Source organism: Pteropus vampyrus, unplaced genomic scaffold (assembly GCF_000151845.1).
Source record: "Pteropus vampyrus isolate Shadow unplaced genomic scaffold, Pvam_2.0 Scaffold95, whole genome shotgun sequence".
Taxonomy (NCBI): Eukaryota; Metazoa; Chordata; class Mammalia; order Chiroptera; family Pteropodidae; genus Pteropus; species Pteropus vampyrus.
The window spans coordinates 1,559,560-1,576,531 of NW_011888876.1; the positions used below are offsets into that span (position 1 = coordinate 1,559,560).

Genomic DNA, 16,972 nt, shown 5'->3' on the forward strand with positions numbered 1-16,972 from the left:
GGATGTCAGATATGGTTTCTGAAAGGAAGCAGGATTCTTCTTCCCAGACGACGCCTGTGGAAGACGGGGCAGACCCCCCAGAGGGGTCTGAGGAAGCCACAGAGCCCCGAACAGACACACCAGGTGAGAGAAGTCGCTGGCCCTTCAGAGGGGACACAGGTTGGGGCAGGTGGGCGTAGGGTTGGTAATGGCAGTAGATCTGGGAGGCAGGGATCTTGGTGGGGGGTGAGCCCAGGTCCCATCCCCCAGAGCTTGTTCGTGCTTCACCTGCCACTGGCAGTCACTCATCCGCTCTTCATTCTAGATCGAGATTCCCCTCCCTGCCCAGATGGCATCGCTAAGGAGAATCATGCTCCAGCACCTGAGCCAGAGTCTTGTGAGGCATCTGAGCCACCAGCTAAAAGGTCTAAGAGGTAACTGATGCTGAAAACCTGCCGGGGTCCAGGAAGCCTGTACTCCCATTCCTGCAAAGGCAAGTGGGTGTACGTGGGGGCCGGAGCCTTTAGGGGGAGAGGAGCAAGGAAGGGGCTTTGGCTTCTGGCTTGGAGGAGGGCCAGACCTAATTCTGCGCCTCACCTGGGCAGACAGACTCCAGTGCCTTTACTGTGACTGAACCACCTGGAAGCAGACGAGGTGGCCCAGCTGGAGGGGTGAAGATATGCACCTGGGACCTCGGAGTGGCCAGAGGGTGGGCAGCTTTACAGGGCCTTGGATACATATTAGCAAGTTGTAGGAGGTGGGAGCGAGTGACCTTGCCGATTTATTTAGGTGACACTGGGGCCCTGAGAGTCGAAGGCCTCGCCTTAATACGCAGCTTACGTGTGGTAGAGCAGTGATTGGAGCTTGAGTCTTGGCCTTTTTAGGGAGCCCCTGGGGCCAATTGGAAGACATGAATTTGATCTTCTTTTGATCCTGCCTAGCTCAGAGGAACCCACAGAGAAGGGGCCCCCAGGGCAGCTACAGGCGAAGGTCCAGTCACAGGCCCGGATAACAGCACCGAAGCAGACACAGACACCTGAGCTGCTGCCTGAGCCACCAGAAGCCCGAGTGCTGCCACGATTCCAGCCACGGGTTCTGCAGATCCAGGCGCCGGTGCAGACACAGACTCAGCCACAGATGCCACCAGTGGACACCCAGGTGCAACCAAAGATGCAGAAGCAGGCACAGACACAGACCATTCCAGAGCACTTAGTGCCACAGCAGCTGCAGCTCCAGAAAGAGGAGGCGGAGCCACTGAAGCAGGTGCAGCCACAAGTGCAGCCACAGGCACATTCACAGCCCCCAAGGCAGGTACAGCCACAGCTGCAGAAGCAGGCACAGACGCAGACATATCCACAGGTCCAGGCAGAAGCACAGCCCAAGGTCCAGCCCGTGGAGCATCCACCGGAGCAACCTCCCTTACAGTCGCCAGTGCATCCACCCGACCGGACCCAGGAACGGCCTCAGACCCAGCCACAGGTGCCAGCATCAGATCCAGCACTGGTTCCGGTTCATTCCACTGTGCCAGAGATGCCGCCTAATACGGTAGAAGCTGGAGCAGGTAAGTGATTGCTGGCTCCCAGCTGGTCCAATGACGAGACAGCTCTTTCCTCCCTGCCCAGACCCTTCTTTCCTCCCATGGCACTGTCCAGCCCTGACTGGGCGCTGCCTGGGATCGAGGGTTGGATCTAGAACCAGGATTTGGGGCCGTTTACACCAGAGGCTTCAAGGCCTTGGCTGTGGGCAGAGAAGGTGGCCCTTGGGCCCAGGTCTCTCTGAGCCAGGTGAGAGATGGACCCTGGGAAACAGAGCACATCTATCATTTCAGGCCTGGAGGAGGCCTTGACGGAGCCAGTGGGCGCCCAGGCCAGTGTGGAGGAGACCCAGGAGGAGCTGACCGGTGGCCTGGATGTGGGAGAATGTGAAAAAAGAGCCGGAGAGATGCTCAGGGTGGGTAGCGACGCTAGTGGGGCAGCGTGAGGACCACAGTGCCCAGCAGTGGCAGGGCCTTTCCTGCCCCAGCCCACCTCGGGGGCCCCTCGTGTCCCCCTCCCCCCCGGGAAATGGACCACAGCCCCTCTGCCTGGGTTTGACAGTGGTTCATCCAACTCTCATGCTGTTGCGTTGTCTTCCCATGCCTTTGCCCTGAAGATCCGGAGGTAGTTTTGGTGACAAGAGTCCCTTCAGCCCGCTCATCCCATAACAAGGGCCCCTAGTCCCCTCACATGGGTATCATTTTTCTAGTGCAGAGAGCAGAGTGACAGCCCGTGCTGGGGGTTTGGGTCCCAGCTCCGCCTCACGGTGAATTGTGGCCAAACTCATTTCTTTCTCGTGTTTCCATCTGTCATGTGAGGAGTGGGTTGGGTAGACTTGAGGTAGGGAGGCCTGGCTTTCAGTCCTGACGGTACTGCTTCCTCGCTGTGTGGGCCTGGGGCAGTCACCTAGCAGCTCGGAGCCTGGAAAGTGGGCCGTAGGAGGGCCCGATGCGATGTTCAGCACCGGGGCTGGCCCACCATCGATGCCCAGCTGCTCTGCTCCTGCTCCCGGTGCAGGTGTGGGGTGCCGGGGGCTCCCTGAAGGTCACCATCCTGCAGAGCAGCGACAGCCGGGCCTTCAGCACTGTACCCCTCACACCCGGGCCCCGTTCTGGTGACTCTACCTCTGCCACCCCTGCTGCCACCAGCACGCCCTCTAAGCAGACCCTTCAGTTCTTCTGCTACATCTGCAAGGCCAGCTGCAACAGCCAGCAGGTACCGCCAGCCGGGCCCTGGGCGGGGGGTGGAGTGGAGGGTCTGTGCGGGATCCCCGGCCTGCCCTGTCCACGGCGGGAGGGGGGCCTCGTGAGCCCCACCCTTGGCAGCTGTGCATTTGCTCAGAAAACATTTTCTCACCAGCCATGAAGGGAGGGGTTTAGAGTCAGGCAGAACTGGTTTGAATCAGCCCTGGCCAGCTGTGTAGACCTCCGAAGGTGAATTCTACCCTTTGTGCCGTGGTCGTCTCACGCATCAGATGAAGAAACATTTAGAACCCAGCTCGTCGGGGGGTTCTGAGGATTCAGCGACTTGACGCGGAAGTCCTGAGCCCCCGGCCCAGCCCAGCGTGAGCCTAGCGTTCATAACAGCATCATGCTTGTATTATTCCTTCTGGTGCTGTTGTTACCTCTGTCCCACTTTGCCTCACCTGAGCAGAAGGGGGACCTGGACATTAATGAGACTGCTCCTTGTCCTTGAGGCACTCAGGGTCTCCAGGAGGAGCAGGAGCTCTGGCTGCCATGTGCTCACTGTGTCCTCTGTTTCCGTGCTCTGGGCCACACAGCATTATCAGCGGTAGCAGGGCGGCCATGAAGCCGAGGTCGGAGGCCTCCTCCCCGGGCCCCAGGCCTGACTGCTGTTCCGGGGCTCACCCCTCACGCCCATCCCTCGCTCCCACCTATGCAGGAGTTCCAGGACCACATGTCGGGGGCCCAGCACCAGCAGCGACTCGGGGAGATCCAGCACATGAGCCAAGCCTGCCTCCTGTCCCTGTTGCCTGTGCCCCGGGATGTCCTGGAGAGAGAGGACGAGTGAGTGGGGGATCGCGGAGGCTCTGTCCTGGGGGTGGGCAGTCTCACGGGCCAGGTGGGGCTGAGAGGGGCCCCGAGTCTGCCATCTGCAAGGTCTGCCTTTGTGTTAAGCATCACCCTCCCCCAGAGGCCTCTTCATGCCATTACCTTTGTGGCCTTGGACCTCAGTTTTCCTCATCTGTAAAATGTCCTGGGGAGGGATGCAGTGAACCAGTTCCTGAAGGTTCCATCCAGGCAGGAACAGTGTGGCCATCCACGTGGGAAGGAAGTGGGTTGTGGCACTGGGGCTGCTCCCCTGCCCCCCTGGCATGTGTGCTGACCCCACCATAGGGGCACGATGGTGAGGGTCAGGTCATTTTGTAGCCCGAGGTTAGAGCTACTCTGCCTCTCCCCCTTTCATTGTCATGTGTGCTTGGTCGATCAGACACCCCATTGGCCTTCCCGGAGTCTGGGATCAACTCTCCGGCGGCGGTGGGGTGGGGGAGGTGCGGGGCGGGGGCAGGTGGAAGCTGGAGGCCCTTTCACAACCCTGTGGGCAGTCACAGAGGCCTGCTGGGGCTGGGAGGCGTCATCAGTGAGAGAAGCAGGTCGGTGTTGGATCGGGCCATCCTGGGGGACATGGTGGGCTCTGTGTCACAGCTGCCCCTCAGCTCCCGGTCCCGTCCCTTAGTTTTTCAGGAGAGACCAGAAACGCAGATTTGTATGTGAAATCTCCCAATTTCAAAAGGTTAATAGCTAGTTCAGAATTAAAACAAACCCCAAGGAGGCCAAATGAAACCCTTTCTCAGGCTGGACGGGCCCTGAGGCAGTCGTCAGGGACTCTTCCGTGGGCGTTTACAGAGAGTCATAACTTGAAGTCACAAGTGGGGTGAGGGGACAGGAGCTCCGAGTGACAGGGAGCAGCACTGTCTCCAAAGGCGGCTGTGTCTCTGTTAGCAGTCCTCAATCTGAGAACAGTTTCCCTGCGTGGTTTTGCAGTATGTTCTCGAGCCTTAAACCTCCCCCTGCCCCCTGACCTAGGAGTCAGACGGGTGAAACAATCACACAGGAGAAAGGTGACTGGCTCACAAAGATGTTCCTAGCAGAGTAATGTAATCGTGAAAAAACGTAATTAGGAATCGTCTAAAATATCCCAAACTTGGAGATTAGTTGGATCATTAAGTTTAGCCCATGTGGTAGAGCAATTAATAAACAGGATAATGGCGGGAATTTATGTCTGTGATCCAGTGTCAGGTTAGAACAGGATTCATAATTGCATTTGCAGAATGAGCTTGATCAAGTCCAAATAAATCTCGTGACACAAGAACACTGAACAGGTGGGGGGATTCATCAAACTGGCCGATGACATCTCCCTCGAATGCTGACTTGGCCCCGAGGCCACGCAGACAGTGGCAGTCCTGTGCCAGGCCCTGGGGATTCTGGGATGGAATGCCAGCCTGTCAGAGCCCACCACGGTCCAGTGTGAGTGGAGACAGGATCAGGTCCTGCCAATTCATCACGGACAGTGTGCGGCAAGGGCACTTTGGGGTCTCAGCGGGAGTCCTGGCTTACTGGGATGGGGACAGGTCCAGGAATGGAGGAAGGGAATAGCTCTGGGAATGACAGGGCATTTAAACCGCAGGAGAAAGAGAAGTTTTCAAGGCCAGATAACTTCAGTTGCGTCACTGTCCTGGTGGCCCCCGGTATCCCGAATGCTTCTAAATCTCATTCCCCGCCCCTCGGTTTTCCTTGGTGGTTCTTGTTTAAGTATTGGTCCAGATGAATCTCAGAACCATTTTAAGTTTCCGAAAAATATCCTGTTGGAAAGGCACTGCATTTATGGAGCATCTGGGAGAGCTGCTGTCTGTCCAGTAAGAACATAATATCACACTCTGCTTGTTTTGTCCTCATTCAGAGAGCCTCCTCTGAAGCGCTGGTGCCACACCTGCCAGGTCTACTACATGGGAGACCTGATCCAGCACCGCAGGACACAGGACCACAAGGTATGAGGGCCTGTGCGCTGTGAAGGCGCCTCCATGTGCTGTCTCCAAGCCAAGGGCTGGGAAGGAGGTCACCCAGGTTGGGAGTGAAAGTCAGGGCCAGCCTGTGTCTCTGCAGGGCCAACACTCGTGAGTGTGGCTTTTCGATGAGTCCGTCGTGTTTCTTCTCTGGGCTTCAGTTTCCCCGTCTGTCCAGCATGGCAGGCACCATCTCACCTTGCCGTTCAGCCGTGGGGCTCATGGGGCTCCTTTGGCGGTACCCTCTCTCCCTGTTTTCTCTCTGTCCTGTCTCTCTCTCTTGCCATCTGCCGTCCCATCTCAGAGCCAGCGGCAGAGGGAGGGTACCTGTTGCCCATGCTCTGGTACAGGGGCAGAGTACAGCCAGCTGATTACAGATGTGGTGGCCTGCAGGTGGGAGGTGAAGTCTCACCGGGCACTGCCCGGCTGCACATGGAGACACTGCCCGCCACCCGCTTGGTCTGCCCTCCTTTCCCTAGATCGCCAAACAGTCCCTGCGACCTTTCTGCACCGTTTGCAACCGCTACTTCAAGACTCCTCGCAAATTTGTGGAGCACGTGAAGTCCCAGGGGCACAAAGACAAAGCCAAGGAGGTAACCTCAGTTCCTTCTGGGGGACATGGGGGCCCAGAGAGGTACAGAGCCTTAGCCAGAGCCACAGAGCAAATTGAGATTTATCCCAGTCAAAACTCATAGCAGGTCCCGTGGGATTGGGATTCCCAGGGGTGTGGGCTCTGTGGGGCATGGCACCTTGGCCGCCCTGAGCTGACCTGAGCTGACCTGAGCCCTGGCCCCCTCCCCCGGGCAGCTGAAGACTCTCGAGAAGGAGATAGCGGGCCAAGACGAGGACCACTTCATCACAGTGGACGCCGTGGGCTGCTTCGAGGGTGATGAGGAGGAAGAAGAGGAGGAGGATGAAGAAGAAATCGACGTTGACGAGGAATTCTGCAAGCAGGTGCTTGGGGAAGGAGGGGGTTCGGGAGGCAGGCTGGAGGCTAGAGTCAGCCCAGGGGGACTTTGTCCCACTTCCTAGGGGCCAAGAGGCACTGTGCTGGCCTTTCTAGACACTCATCCCTGCCACAATTTAGTACTAATAGGAGCTATATTCTAGATAGGGTAGCAGGTGAAATATGCAGGGGCCCCCAAAGCTGGCTGAAATTCTGACCTGTGTTGAGGAAGGGAAAAGGCATCCTGGGCTGAGGGAACAGCGTCAATAAAAGGCATGGGGGGGACTCTGCGTTGTGTATAGGAAGCGTCAGTGAAGATGATGACGACGGCGAGCAGTTGACATTTTTTTGAGCACCTACTACGTGCCAGACTTGCACCCAGCACTTTCCTGCAGAATCTCACCAACCTGGATGCCAGGAAGTGCGACTCCAGAGCCTGTGCTGGGAACGCCCTCGCTCCTCTGTCGTCCATGAGTGGGGAGCTGGAGGGTCCTGGATTCTTTTCCGTTTAACCAAAGTTTCCAGGGCACCTTTTCTGGGCCAGGCCCTGGTGCTGGACACCAGGGATTCGTGGGGACCAAGGCCTGGCCCCTGCTCTCACAGAGCTCCCGTTACAGTCTAGGGTGGTGACGGAGCACAGAGGGGCTATGGATGGAGGGTTGTGAGGGTGGCCCTCAGCCCTGAGCAGCTTCGGGCTGAAGCCAGCTGTGCTACTCAGTGGTCAGCAGTGGTGTCCTGGGCAAGCCTCTTGGCCTCTCTCAGCCTCAGTTTTCTCTGCTCAGAAGTAGTAGCCCCAACTCAGGCTATGAGGAAGGGTTGCAGCCCAGAGTGGCAAACGGAAGTAGGTTCACTCTTTGAAGTCATGTTTGCCTGGGACACAGTGCAAGGCACTGCTAGGCATGGCGGGGCTGACGTGGCTGGAGTCAGATAGCCTTGTCTGGAAGGAGCATATGTCTAGCAGGTGTGATGAAGGGTCCTAGATCACTTGAAACTCACAACCCCCCAGGACTGAGGTCACTGCAGCATCAGCTAGAAACTTAGGGACCTGGCAGGGGGCTCGCAGTTAAGAATGTAACCAGGACTTGGGACCCACAAGGGTTCACCACCCTGCACCTCCCCAAGCCAGCTGTGTAACCCCAGGCACGTGAGTGGGCCTCGGTTTCCTATTACGTAAAATGGGTGAACCACAGAAGATTGTTGTGAACATTCAGTGAGGTGACGTGTGATGTGTTGGGCACACCTGGGATGTATTATGGCCACTGGGAGCAGGAAGGCTTCCTGGAGGAGGGGACGGAAAGCATAGATTGGGAAGGGTACTCTGGGAGGCAGGATCAGCTGTGCAGAGGTTCAGAGAATGCCACCCACAACCTCCTCGACATCAAGGGGACGGTATGTTGAAAAGCATGGGTGGGTCCCAGGGGTCCCCTCACCTGCATTCAGGGGGTGGGGTCTGGGGGAAACCAGATTTGAGGCCCACACTTGCATGTTCCAGGTGAGGTCCAGAGATACATCCGTAGAGGAATGGAAAGGCTCAGAGACCTACAGCCCCAACACTGCATACGGTAAGACCCCAGCCCTGACCCCAGCCTCCAAGTGACCCATCCCAACCATGGCATCCTGGCCAGGTAACCTGTCTCCTTGTCATCTTCTTTTTCCCTCAGGTATGGACTTCCTGGTGCCCGTGATGGGCTACGTGTGCCGCATCTGCCACAAGTTCTACCATAGCAACTCAGGGGCGCAGCTCGCCCACTGCAAGTCCTTGGCCCACTTCGAGAACCTGCAGGTGAGCCGGGCCTCCTGCCCGGGACTCAGACTCCATCCGAACTGATGGAGATGATGGCCAGTGGCCACATCCGTCCTGTGCTTGACCTTGGCCCCGAGGCCCACCCAACAGGGAGGCCCTTCCCACAAAGGGAGCCAGAGCCAGCGTGGTGCCGGGCTCTTTCCGCTGTTGTTCTGGGAGGCTGCTAAAGGCCAGGCCGCTAGCCCTAGAGCCCTGGCCCAGGGAGTGTGAGCACATCACACGGGGTTGCACAGTATGTCCACTGCTGTCTCAGCTGGGTTGGGGAAGCACCTGCTGGCCAGGAGCACACCAGGTAGGGAGGGAGTCCCACCTCACCCGTACCCTCTATGTCTAGAAATACAAGAAGGCCAAGAACCCCAGCCCCACCACCAGGCCTGTGAGCCGCCAGAGTGCCATCACTGCCCGGAACGCCTTGACTGCTCTGTTCACCTCCAACGGCCGCCCACACATCTATCCCAGCGTCCAGGACAGAGCGAAACCCCCCCGCAAGGTGACGCCTCAACCCCCTCAGCCCCCACCACCCCGGCGCTCAACCCGCCTCAAAACCTGATAGAAGGAGCTTCCTACACCAGTGGCGTCTGGGTCCAGATCTGCTCTGCTTTGTAGGAGTCCGCATGGAAACTGTGACATAGTGTTTTTACTCAGAATCCAATAAAAGAAAGTAGTTTGGCTGTACAGTCCTCACCAGCACTTCTGCCTGGGTGGACGGGGGAAGGGGTACATCCCAGCCAGCTCTTAGCAGCGCCCAGCCTCTGTAGGCACAGTGTGGGGGCAGAATTGGAAGGCCAAAGACAGGTTCGCTAGCCAGGGAACCTGGGATCACACGGCACTTCACCTCTCCAGCCTGTTTACCTCTTAATGATGCATCAGGGCTGGGAAAGTACCTTCAAGTAAGATCTCATTTAACCTGGTTCCCCCCAAATTAGATGATGAAACAGAGGCCTAGAAAAGTCAAGTAACTTGCTGAAGGTCATACATCTGGTGAGTGGCCGGGATTTGACCCTGGGCCTGAGCGCTGGACCCCGGTGCTGGCCTCCCTCTCCAGCTGGACCCTGTGGAAGGAGAAGTGCAGGAACGGGGGCCCTTGCTGCTCCTCTGGATCGGAGTTCATGGTTCACTAGCGAGGACCCCGCCCTTCTCATCAGGTGACCCCGTCCATGATGAATCATCAGTGTGTGGGGCCCAGGCTGGGTTGGAGCTTTAGTTCTGCTATTTCCCCATTTGGAAAGACCCTTATAGACAGACAAGTAGATCAAGCCTGTCATTGGCCGGCTGAGGCCAAGAGAGGGCAGTGCCCAAGGTTGAACAGCAGCATGTCTTGGTGTTGGTGTCTTAGTGAAAGGCCCCAGGACCCAGGGAAGCTAAGAGCATCACACACGGTCACATAGCATGTCCAGTGCTCTCTCAGCCTGGCTGGGGAAGCAGCTGCTGGCCAGGAGCGTACCAGGTGGGGAGGAAGCCCTGACCTCACCTGCACCCTCTGTGTCCACACAAGAAGGCCAAGAACCCCAGCCCCGCCACGGGCCCACGGCCGCCAATGCATGAGCAATGCCTGGAACTCCTTGACTGCTCTGGTCACCTGTGTCGGCCCCTGGGGTCCTCATCTCAGGACACAGGAGAGAGGCGCAGTGCTGTTGGAGACCCGTTTAATGTGGACATTCAAGGCCTGGGTAGGATGGAGAGTGCCCAGGAACTGGGCAGGCAGGCAAGGTGGGTGGGTCGCAGGTCCACACCTGGACCCCGGAGGGGAGGCCCGGTGGTGGGGGCTGGCCCAGACACGCCGAGGGGAGTACCTGAAGGTGGCCCAGGCAGGAAGACCCACCAGGGGACCTGCAGGCCAGCCCTTGAGAAGATATGTAAGTCAGGTAGTGTGTGCCCAGGCCAGAGCCTGGCTCAGGAATGCAGGGTTGGGGCCTGGTTGGGGGCTCCTGGAGCCTAGGGGCTGGCATCGCTGGGGGCCTCCCCGAGCTGCTGCTGGAACTCGAGGCGCGTCTGCCGGTTGGACTCAAGCAGCTCCTGGAGGCGGGCATGGAGGTGGTCGTTCTTCTCCTCCAGGTGGTCCAGACAGGAGTTGATCTGGTCCAACATGGAGTTGATGGCAGCATATTCTAGAAGGAAGAGGAAAGAGAGCCAAGGTCCTGTGTCTCTCCAGGGCTCACGGATACCCTCCCTCAAATCGTTATCCCCCATCCTGCCTCCAGAAAGTCTTTGGCAAGGCCCTACTCTTCCCTGAGCCTCTCCCCATCTGGAAAATGGGTGGATATCAAAAGAGGAAAGGCTTTGGATAAATAATACCTTGGCACACCATCCTTTTTTCTAGGGTTAGGATGGTCAGGGGTAGATCCGCCAGACAGTGTCCAGCCTAGGAAGTCCTGCCGGGTGCCAATCTCCTTTCTACTTCCTTTATCTGCCCAGAGGCCAGAGCCCACATGCCCGAGTTGGGTAATCAAAGCCTCTGTCCCCAGGCAGCTCTTCTATGGCTTCTGCCCTCAGGATAAAGTACCCAGAAGACTCCAAGGCCCCACTCCCCTCTCCAGCCCCATGTCCCATGCCTTTTCCTTTCCTCTCTCACATCTGCCTCAGGCCCCTTGAACGTGCTATTGCCTCTGCCTGGAATGCACTGTGTCCTGCTTTCCCTCCTCTCTTCCTGGATAAGTCCCACTCATTCTTCAAGTCTCAGCGTGGATGTCGCTAGAGGGAGCCCTCCCAATGGCCCAGACTGGATTAGGCCTCTATTCCTGATACCCCTCCTAACACTTCCATGGCCCTCGCCTCCAGAATGACTTGTGATTGTTTGTGTGCTCGTCAGTCTTCCCTACCAGACTACAGAGTTCCGTGAGAGGTGGAAGGGTCTTGTGTTCACTGCTGTTTCCCAGAGGTCTTCACTGCCACACAATAAGCAATTGTTGAATGAATGAATGAATGAATGGATGAATGAATGAATGAGGCCTCTAACTTTGCCCGGCCTTTCTGCCTTTGCTCAACTGTTCCTGCCACCATCCAGGATGCTTCAACCACAACAGGCATTTAAGGACAAGCTCAAAACGCCCCTTCTTTTGAGAAGCCTTCCCTGGTCTCCACCAGAAACCATCACTCCCTCCTCCACAGCCGCTCCTGACCTGCCTCTCTCAGCAACACAATGTCCCTTAGGACCCAAGGTCTGGGCCTGTGCCCAATGCGGGACCCAGTTCTGAGCCAGTCCATGACTCAGATACACTTCGCTGCCAGCTTAGGACAAAGGGGAAGTGGCTGACAGTGTTTGGAAAAGGCCAGGGCGGGAGGAGGGTGTCTGGGATGTGGGTAAGAATATGTCTGCATTCCGGAGGAAAAGCATCCATCACCCAGAGCTGGCACACCTCAGAGAGGCCAGAGTCCTGGAAGGTCTGCTGGATCTTACAGCCCACCCCTCTTGTGGCACAGATGGGGAAATCGAGGCCCAGGAAGGAAGGGACCTGCCCAGGGTCCTCCACTTGGTGGCAGAGCCAACGTGGGGATCAGGGGCACTTGGGTTTCAGCTCAGCTCTGCCCCACCCCAGCAAGTTCCTGCAGCTGTCAGGAAAAGGGAAAGAACTGGGTAGCCGTGAGGATTCAAATATATCAAGAACTCAGGGAGGGTCTGGCCACAGCAAGTACTTAATAGATGGTCATCATTATCAACGTTTCACTTTGTGTCGGGAGACACAGCCAGGAGAAGGATTTGGAGAGGCAGGTATCTATCTCCACACCACTGGGGCCAGGCTTTACCTGTCTCAAGGGCACTTTCCAGTTCTAAGCCTTTGCCTCCCTCCGCCCCACTGCGTTAAGTCCTGTGATTTTACCAGCGTCCACTCAATGTGTCTGGGAGGCCCTTCCCGATGCTCCCACCACAGCTGCCAGCATGATTACACACACCTGGCCGCTGTTCAGCAGTGCCCAGGGCAAAGTGGCCAGCCCACCACTTGGCCCTGTGGGAGGTCTTCTACCTCTATTAAATGCAAACCCTGGGTGACAAAAGTGTTATAAAACTATTGGGGTGACGGATGTGCAACTCTGCGAATATTCTAAAACCCACTGTATTGTACAATTTAAATGGATAACCTGTACCATATGTAAATGTAGCTCAATAAAGCTGTTACCAAAACAAAATGCAGACTATACTTACCCCACATTTACTAAGCCCTGCACTCTGAGTGAATAAACCAATCTTTATTACACTAAAGAGAATAATAATAAGCACTTACTGAACACTTGCATGCTTGAAACCTACTAAGTATTTTCCATTTGTTTTCTCATTTAATTCTGACACATCTCAATGCAGGAGGCACTAATTATTTTGCACATGGGGAAACTGAGGCTCCAGAGGGTAAGAAAGGGAATTGATGGTTCACTCTCCACACGCCACCTCCCACCTCCCACCTCCCGCAGTGCTGTGCACGAAATAGGCTGCTCTGTAAGAAAGTGACATTCACCAGGGCTTCGGGCCACACGGGAAAAGGTGGTAGGGAACGCTGACTCAGCAGGACGGGCGCGCCCACCCAAGACAGCCCCTTCTGCCCAGTCCAAACCAGCCACGTCTGATCCCCTCACGAGCCACCATCCTCACAGGGGCTGAACGAAGTGGCTGGAGCAAATGCCAAAAGGGTGCGTGTCCCATAAGCCGCCTGTTTCCCCATTTATAAAACGGGGACGGTTGCCCACAGTTCTGGAATGGTGCGGTTTCCAGCGACCCACCCGCAGGTGCTCGCCCTGAACCCCGAGACGGCGCCTGTAGCTGCAACTCACCCAGGGACGGGGCGCGGCGGAAGGGCTCTGCGGTCCCTTCTAAGCCCCTATCCCGGACCCGATTCCCTTTCCCAGGGGTACCCCTGAGAAAGCAAAGGTCCCTTCGGCAGTTCCCCCCGAGTCACCTGCTTCCCCGAAGCTGTCGTCCTCGCCTTCCGCGCCCGCCTCCACCGGCATGCCCAGGTCCCCGTTGGGGCCCGACATTGCGGGCTCGGGCGCCGCAAGGGCCGCGAGAAGATGAGACGCGGCGACCGTCACGCCAGCAGAGCGCGCCGGGCGGAAGGCGGCGGCGGCGAAGGCGGCGCAGAGAGCGCGGGGCCGGAAGGGTGGAACCCGCGCCCCGACGCGCCCCGCGGCGGCCGGGAGCCCCGCGGCCTGAGCTCCGCCCCGCCCCGCCCACAAAGAGAACCGCGTCCCCTCCCGCCGTCAGGCCCCGCACCCGCACTGCCTCACAGAGGCGCTCGGGCCCCCTCCCAGCAGCCGCGCTCCGGAGAGGCCTCGGTGCTAAGAAACTCAGCCCCTAAGCCAGGGCCAGGGAGCGGGATAGAGAGGCGGAGGCAGCTGGGGGACCCCCATTCTGCCCCCCATTCCGCGCCATCCTGCCTCTGAGGACCTGCGGGTGGGCGAGCCAGTGCCTCCGCATGGTCGAAATCTGAGATACGTGGTTTCTAAAAAATCCCTTATGGCTTCGGGAATTTTTCCTTTCACAGTCGAGGTCTGTGTGGCAGAGTGCTGCGTGTGGCTGTCGGTCAGGCAAGGCTGAGGGATAAGACGGGCCCAGCCGCTATCATCTGGAAGAGGAAAGCCTGCCCAAAGCCACCCAACTACCAGGTGTTGCTCCTGAGCTGGACCCAGCGGCGCCATCGCTGCTAGGGGTCCGATCCCCGTCACGGGATCAGCTGAGAATGAAGCCCATGTCCCACCGGAGAGGGGCTCACTTACTGGAATCCTGTAAGCTATGGCCACCAGGAGGCCCCATGGCTGCAGCAGTCTGTCCTTGATCTCACACTGGTTATTCGTAGGCCTGACTTGGGATAGGGGTCAGTCGGGCCCAGTAATGTTTCTTGACTATGACAATGGGGAGGGATCCTCTCTGTCCCAGAAGCTGTTGGACCATTTCACCTGAGGAAGGTGGAGGTGCGGCTGAGTCCACACCTGTAATCAAAGTCATCACTGACTTGTTAAGCTCAGCAATGACTTCTTTTGAGTGGAGGCGAGGCCTCAGCTGAATCGGTACCCCCAAAATTTCAGTGACCACACCCTTCCCCAGGTCAGCTGAACCTCTTGACGGGAAGGAGTGGGCACCATTCCTCCCATCCCCCTCAAGCCAAGCCTCTGCTTCTCCCCAACCAGGGCTGGCCACACCCTCCCAGTCCCCTTGGGAGGCGCCCATGCCCATGGAGCAGGTGGCAGATAGTGCCGGGGCCATTCCTAGAGAGGGATGGATCTTTGGCTCTGAGAGGGTGCTGAGAACATGCCTGGGGACAGCTGGATGCTCAGAAGGGTGGACGTGTGCATCATGAATCTGTGCAGACTCCATGCATGAGCTTTCACACCCACCCGCTGTGTCTGTGTGGTGTGTATCTGTGTGCACCTTGGCGTGTTTCTGGAATCTGTATGTCTCTCTGAGGGTCTGCTGCCCATCCCCACATGCTGGGAGTGTCTGTATTTCTCCTTGGCCTCTAGGCTCACACCTATAGTCAGGTCCTGTGAGCCCAGGAGTGATTTCACATGTGGGAGAAAAACACAGGTCTGTTTTTTTTTTGGATGTCCTGTGCTCATAGGAACAGACGTATTTGGATTGTTAGCACACCCACATATTGTGACCTGCGTTTCTACTGTGGCTCTGCCTGCCTGTGTACCACGCACAGCCACAGGTGTTTCTAGGCCCTTCAGGGGACACAAGGCTCTGCTCTTCTGATTGGTGAAATACCGTGGTCCCAGGGAGGGTATCTCAAATGCAAGTGCCCAGCTCTTCTTTTTCAGCCTCGCTCGTACCTCTGCCCAGTGCCAACCCTGCTCAGGCCCACTCTTTCTCAGAGAGACGACCCAGCCCCAGAGAGTGCCCCTTCCCCCATTGGGGCTCCCATACCATTGAAGGAACCAGGCAGGGGAGAACTTGTCCTGTTGGAAGTTAGACTCCATAGAGAACTGGTCAGGGTCTGCAAAACCCTGCAAGTCCCCCAGCAAGACCAGCCCCACCTACGGCCTTCAAGGATGTGGCCCAAGAGCCTGAGCCCGAGAGCTTCCTACCCGAGCCAGTCCCTGCCCTGCCTCTGGGGTCCCTGTTCCCCTCTCTGCATCTCAAAAGCCCTGGCTTCATTCCGTCTCCAAGTCTCGAATGGTGGGCTGAATAATAGCCCCCAAAGACATCTGGGTCCTAATCCTTGCAACCTATGAATGGCAATTTATTTGGAAAAAGGGACTGTACAGATGTGATTATGTTAAGAATTTTGAGAAGGGGAGGTTATCCTGGATTACCCAAGTGGACCCTAAACATATTCACATGTGTCCTAATAAGGGAGGCAGGGGGAGATTTGACTCCAGATAGAAGCGAGGAGGCCGTGCAACAACCTCCACAGAGACGTGTGGAGATGCCACACTGCTGTCTTTGAAGAAGGAGGAAAGGACCACAAGCCCAGGAGTACAAGGAAGGAAGCTCTAGAAGCTGGAAAAGGCTAAGGCGGCTTCCTCTTGGAGCCACTAGGGGAAGCCCAGTCCTGCCTATACTTTGACTTCAGCTCAGTGAAGTTGATTTTGGACTTCTGGCCTCCAGAACTGTCAGAGAATAAATGTGTGTTGTTTTAAGCCACCAGTTTGTGGTGATTTGTTATAGCAGCAATAAGAAATTAATAAACCGGGTGACCCCGGGAGGAAACACAGAGCCCCATTCATGTCCTCAGAGTTTGATCCTAGAAGGCCCAGCAGCCCCAGGTGGTGATGGGAAGCTGTGTTGCTTGGGCCAAGGCAGAAAAACTAGCTCTGCTGCCCGAAGCGGAGACCAAGGCTTCTGCTCTGCCGGCCAGCAAGCAGGGCTCTGGCCAATGGCCCTCTGGGTACCCTTCTCAGTGTGGGCCTTTCTGGCCCCATCCTTCGCTCAGCTCAGGCTGCACCAAGCTGGCCTCTCCCTGGAGTCTGGCCTGGACTTCTGAGGATGCGGCAGCACCTGGTTGGGCCTGGGTCTCAGGCCTGTCCTACTCCCTGGGTGCTGAGGCTGGGACCACTCACAGCTCCAGTATCTCCCCACTCCTGGGCTGAGAGAGAATGGGGTAGGTGTGCGAGTCCGTGGGGTGGAGAAGCCCAGATTTCTTCAGAAGCCCGCCCCCTCTGGCCTCTGACCTTGTAAGGGGGGAGGAGCCCAGAGAGACAGTTCCTGTGTGTGATGCAGGTGAAGAGAGGCTGGGCGTGGGTGTACAGGGCCTTGTCAGGCCCCAGACGCAGACCTGGCCAAGTGGTGGTACAGGCCTGGAGCCCTCAGACCTTCTGGAATCTGGAGTCCTGGCAGCTTATCCCCCTCTTCACCTCCTCCAGCCCTGCACCTAGTGGTCCAGAGGTCATCAGAACAAGATGTGGGTGAGGGACAGTGCTCTGAATGGGGTCAGCATGGACATTGCCACTAACTAGTGGGGGCTGGAGGGTGAGCACTGGGCCCACAGGAGGCTGGCAGAGGGGCAAGGGACTACCCCCGGGGACCCCCTCTGCCTGGCACAGCCTCAAGCTGGGAACGCCTCTGCCTCACCCACCGTGCACCCTTTCTGCCCTGGCTGCCATCTCCTAGCATCCACAGGTGTCCTGGTGAGTTGGGGGTGACAGCATCTCAGCAACCCCCCAATCCCCTCCCGCTCCCCAGTTCTGGCTGGGCCTTTGCTGTAGGATCTGTTGCAGATGGCTGAGTCCATGCATGAGGTGTGAACCCATCAGTG

The 16,972-nt window shown here is 57.4% G+C and overlaps 2 protein-coding genes across 6 annotated transcripts in view; one reads left to right on the forward strand and one right to left on the reverse strand.

The window, feature by feature from the left end:
• Positions 1 to 8,968, forward strand: part of CIZ1 (CDKN1A interacting zinc finger protein 1) — a 14,663-nt gene extending 5,695 nt beyond the window's left edge. For 2 of the 5 annotated variants that reach the window (XM_011364212.2, XM_011364209.2), the window contains exons 5-14: positions 921 to 1,540; positions 1,808 to 1,929; positions 2,532 to 2,729; positions 3,417 to 3,541; positions 5,436 to 5,523; positions 6,018 to 6,131; positions 6,346 to 6,492; positions 7,977 to 8,046; positions 8,146 to 8,267; positions 8,623 to 8,968. In XM_011364212.2, the coding sequence (XP_011362514.1) occupies positions 921 to 1,540; positions 1,808 to 1,929; positions 2,532 to 2,729; positions 3,417 to 3,541; positions 5,436 to 5,523; positions 6,018 to 6,131; positions 6,346 to 6,492; positions 7,977 to 8,046; positions 8,146 to 8,267; positions 8,623 to 8,838 (1,822 nt within the window). In that variant the 3' untranslated portion in view covers positions 8,839 to 8,968. Of the gene's footprint in view, positions 124 to 304; positions 414 to 920; positions 1,541 to 1,807; positions 1,930 to 2,531; positions 2,730 to 3,416; positions 3,542 to 5,435; positions 5,524 to 6,017; positions 6,132 to 6,345; positions 6,493 to 6,786; positions 6,906 to 7,976; positions 8,047 to 8,145; positions 8,268 to 8,622 lie in introns of those variants that run through there. The other 3 variants (XM_011364211.2, XM_011364210.2, XR_002781339.1) reach the window with 3 other exon arrangements.
• A 949-nt stretch (positions 8,969 to 9,917) lies between these two features.
• On the reverse strand, positions 9,918 to 13,380 carry CUNH9orf16 (chromosome unknown C9orf16 homolog). Its single transcript, XM_011364213.1, has 2 exons — positions 13,175 to 13,380; positions 9,918 to 10,396 (listed from the first exon to the last, which is right to left on the reverse strand). Exons 1-2 carry the CDS (start codon positions 13,251 to 13,253, stop codon positions 10,224 to 10,226), a joined length of 252 nt encoding a protein of 83 aa, XP_011362515.1. The 5' UTR covers positions 13,254 to 13,380; the 3' UTR covers positions 9,918 to 10,223.
• Between the last annotated feature and the right edge of the window lie 3,592 nt (positions 13,381 to 16,972).

Coding starts and splice junctions, on each gene's coding strand:
- CUNH9orf16 (XM_011364213.1), bottom strand. CDS start 13,253: ATGTCGGGCCCCAACGGGGACCTGGGCATGCCGGTGGAGGCGGGCGCG. Junction 10,397..13,174: donor CGACAGCTTCGGGGAAGCAG/GTGACTCGGGGG, acceptor TCTTCCTTCTAG/AATATGCTGCCATCAACTCC.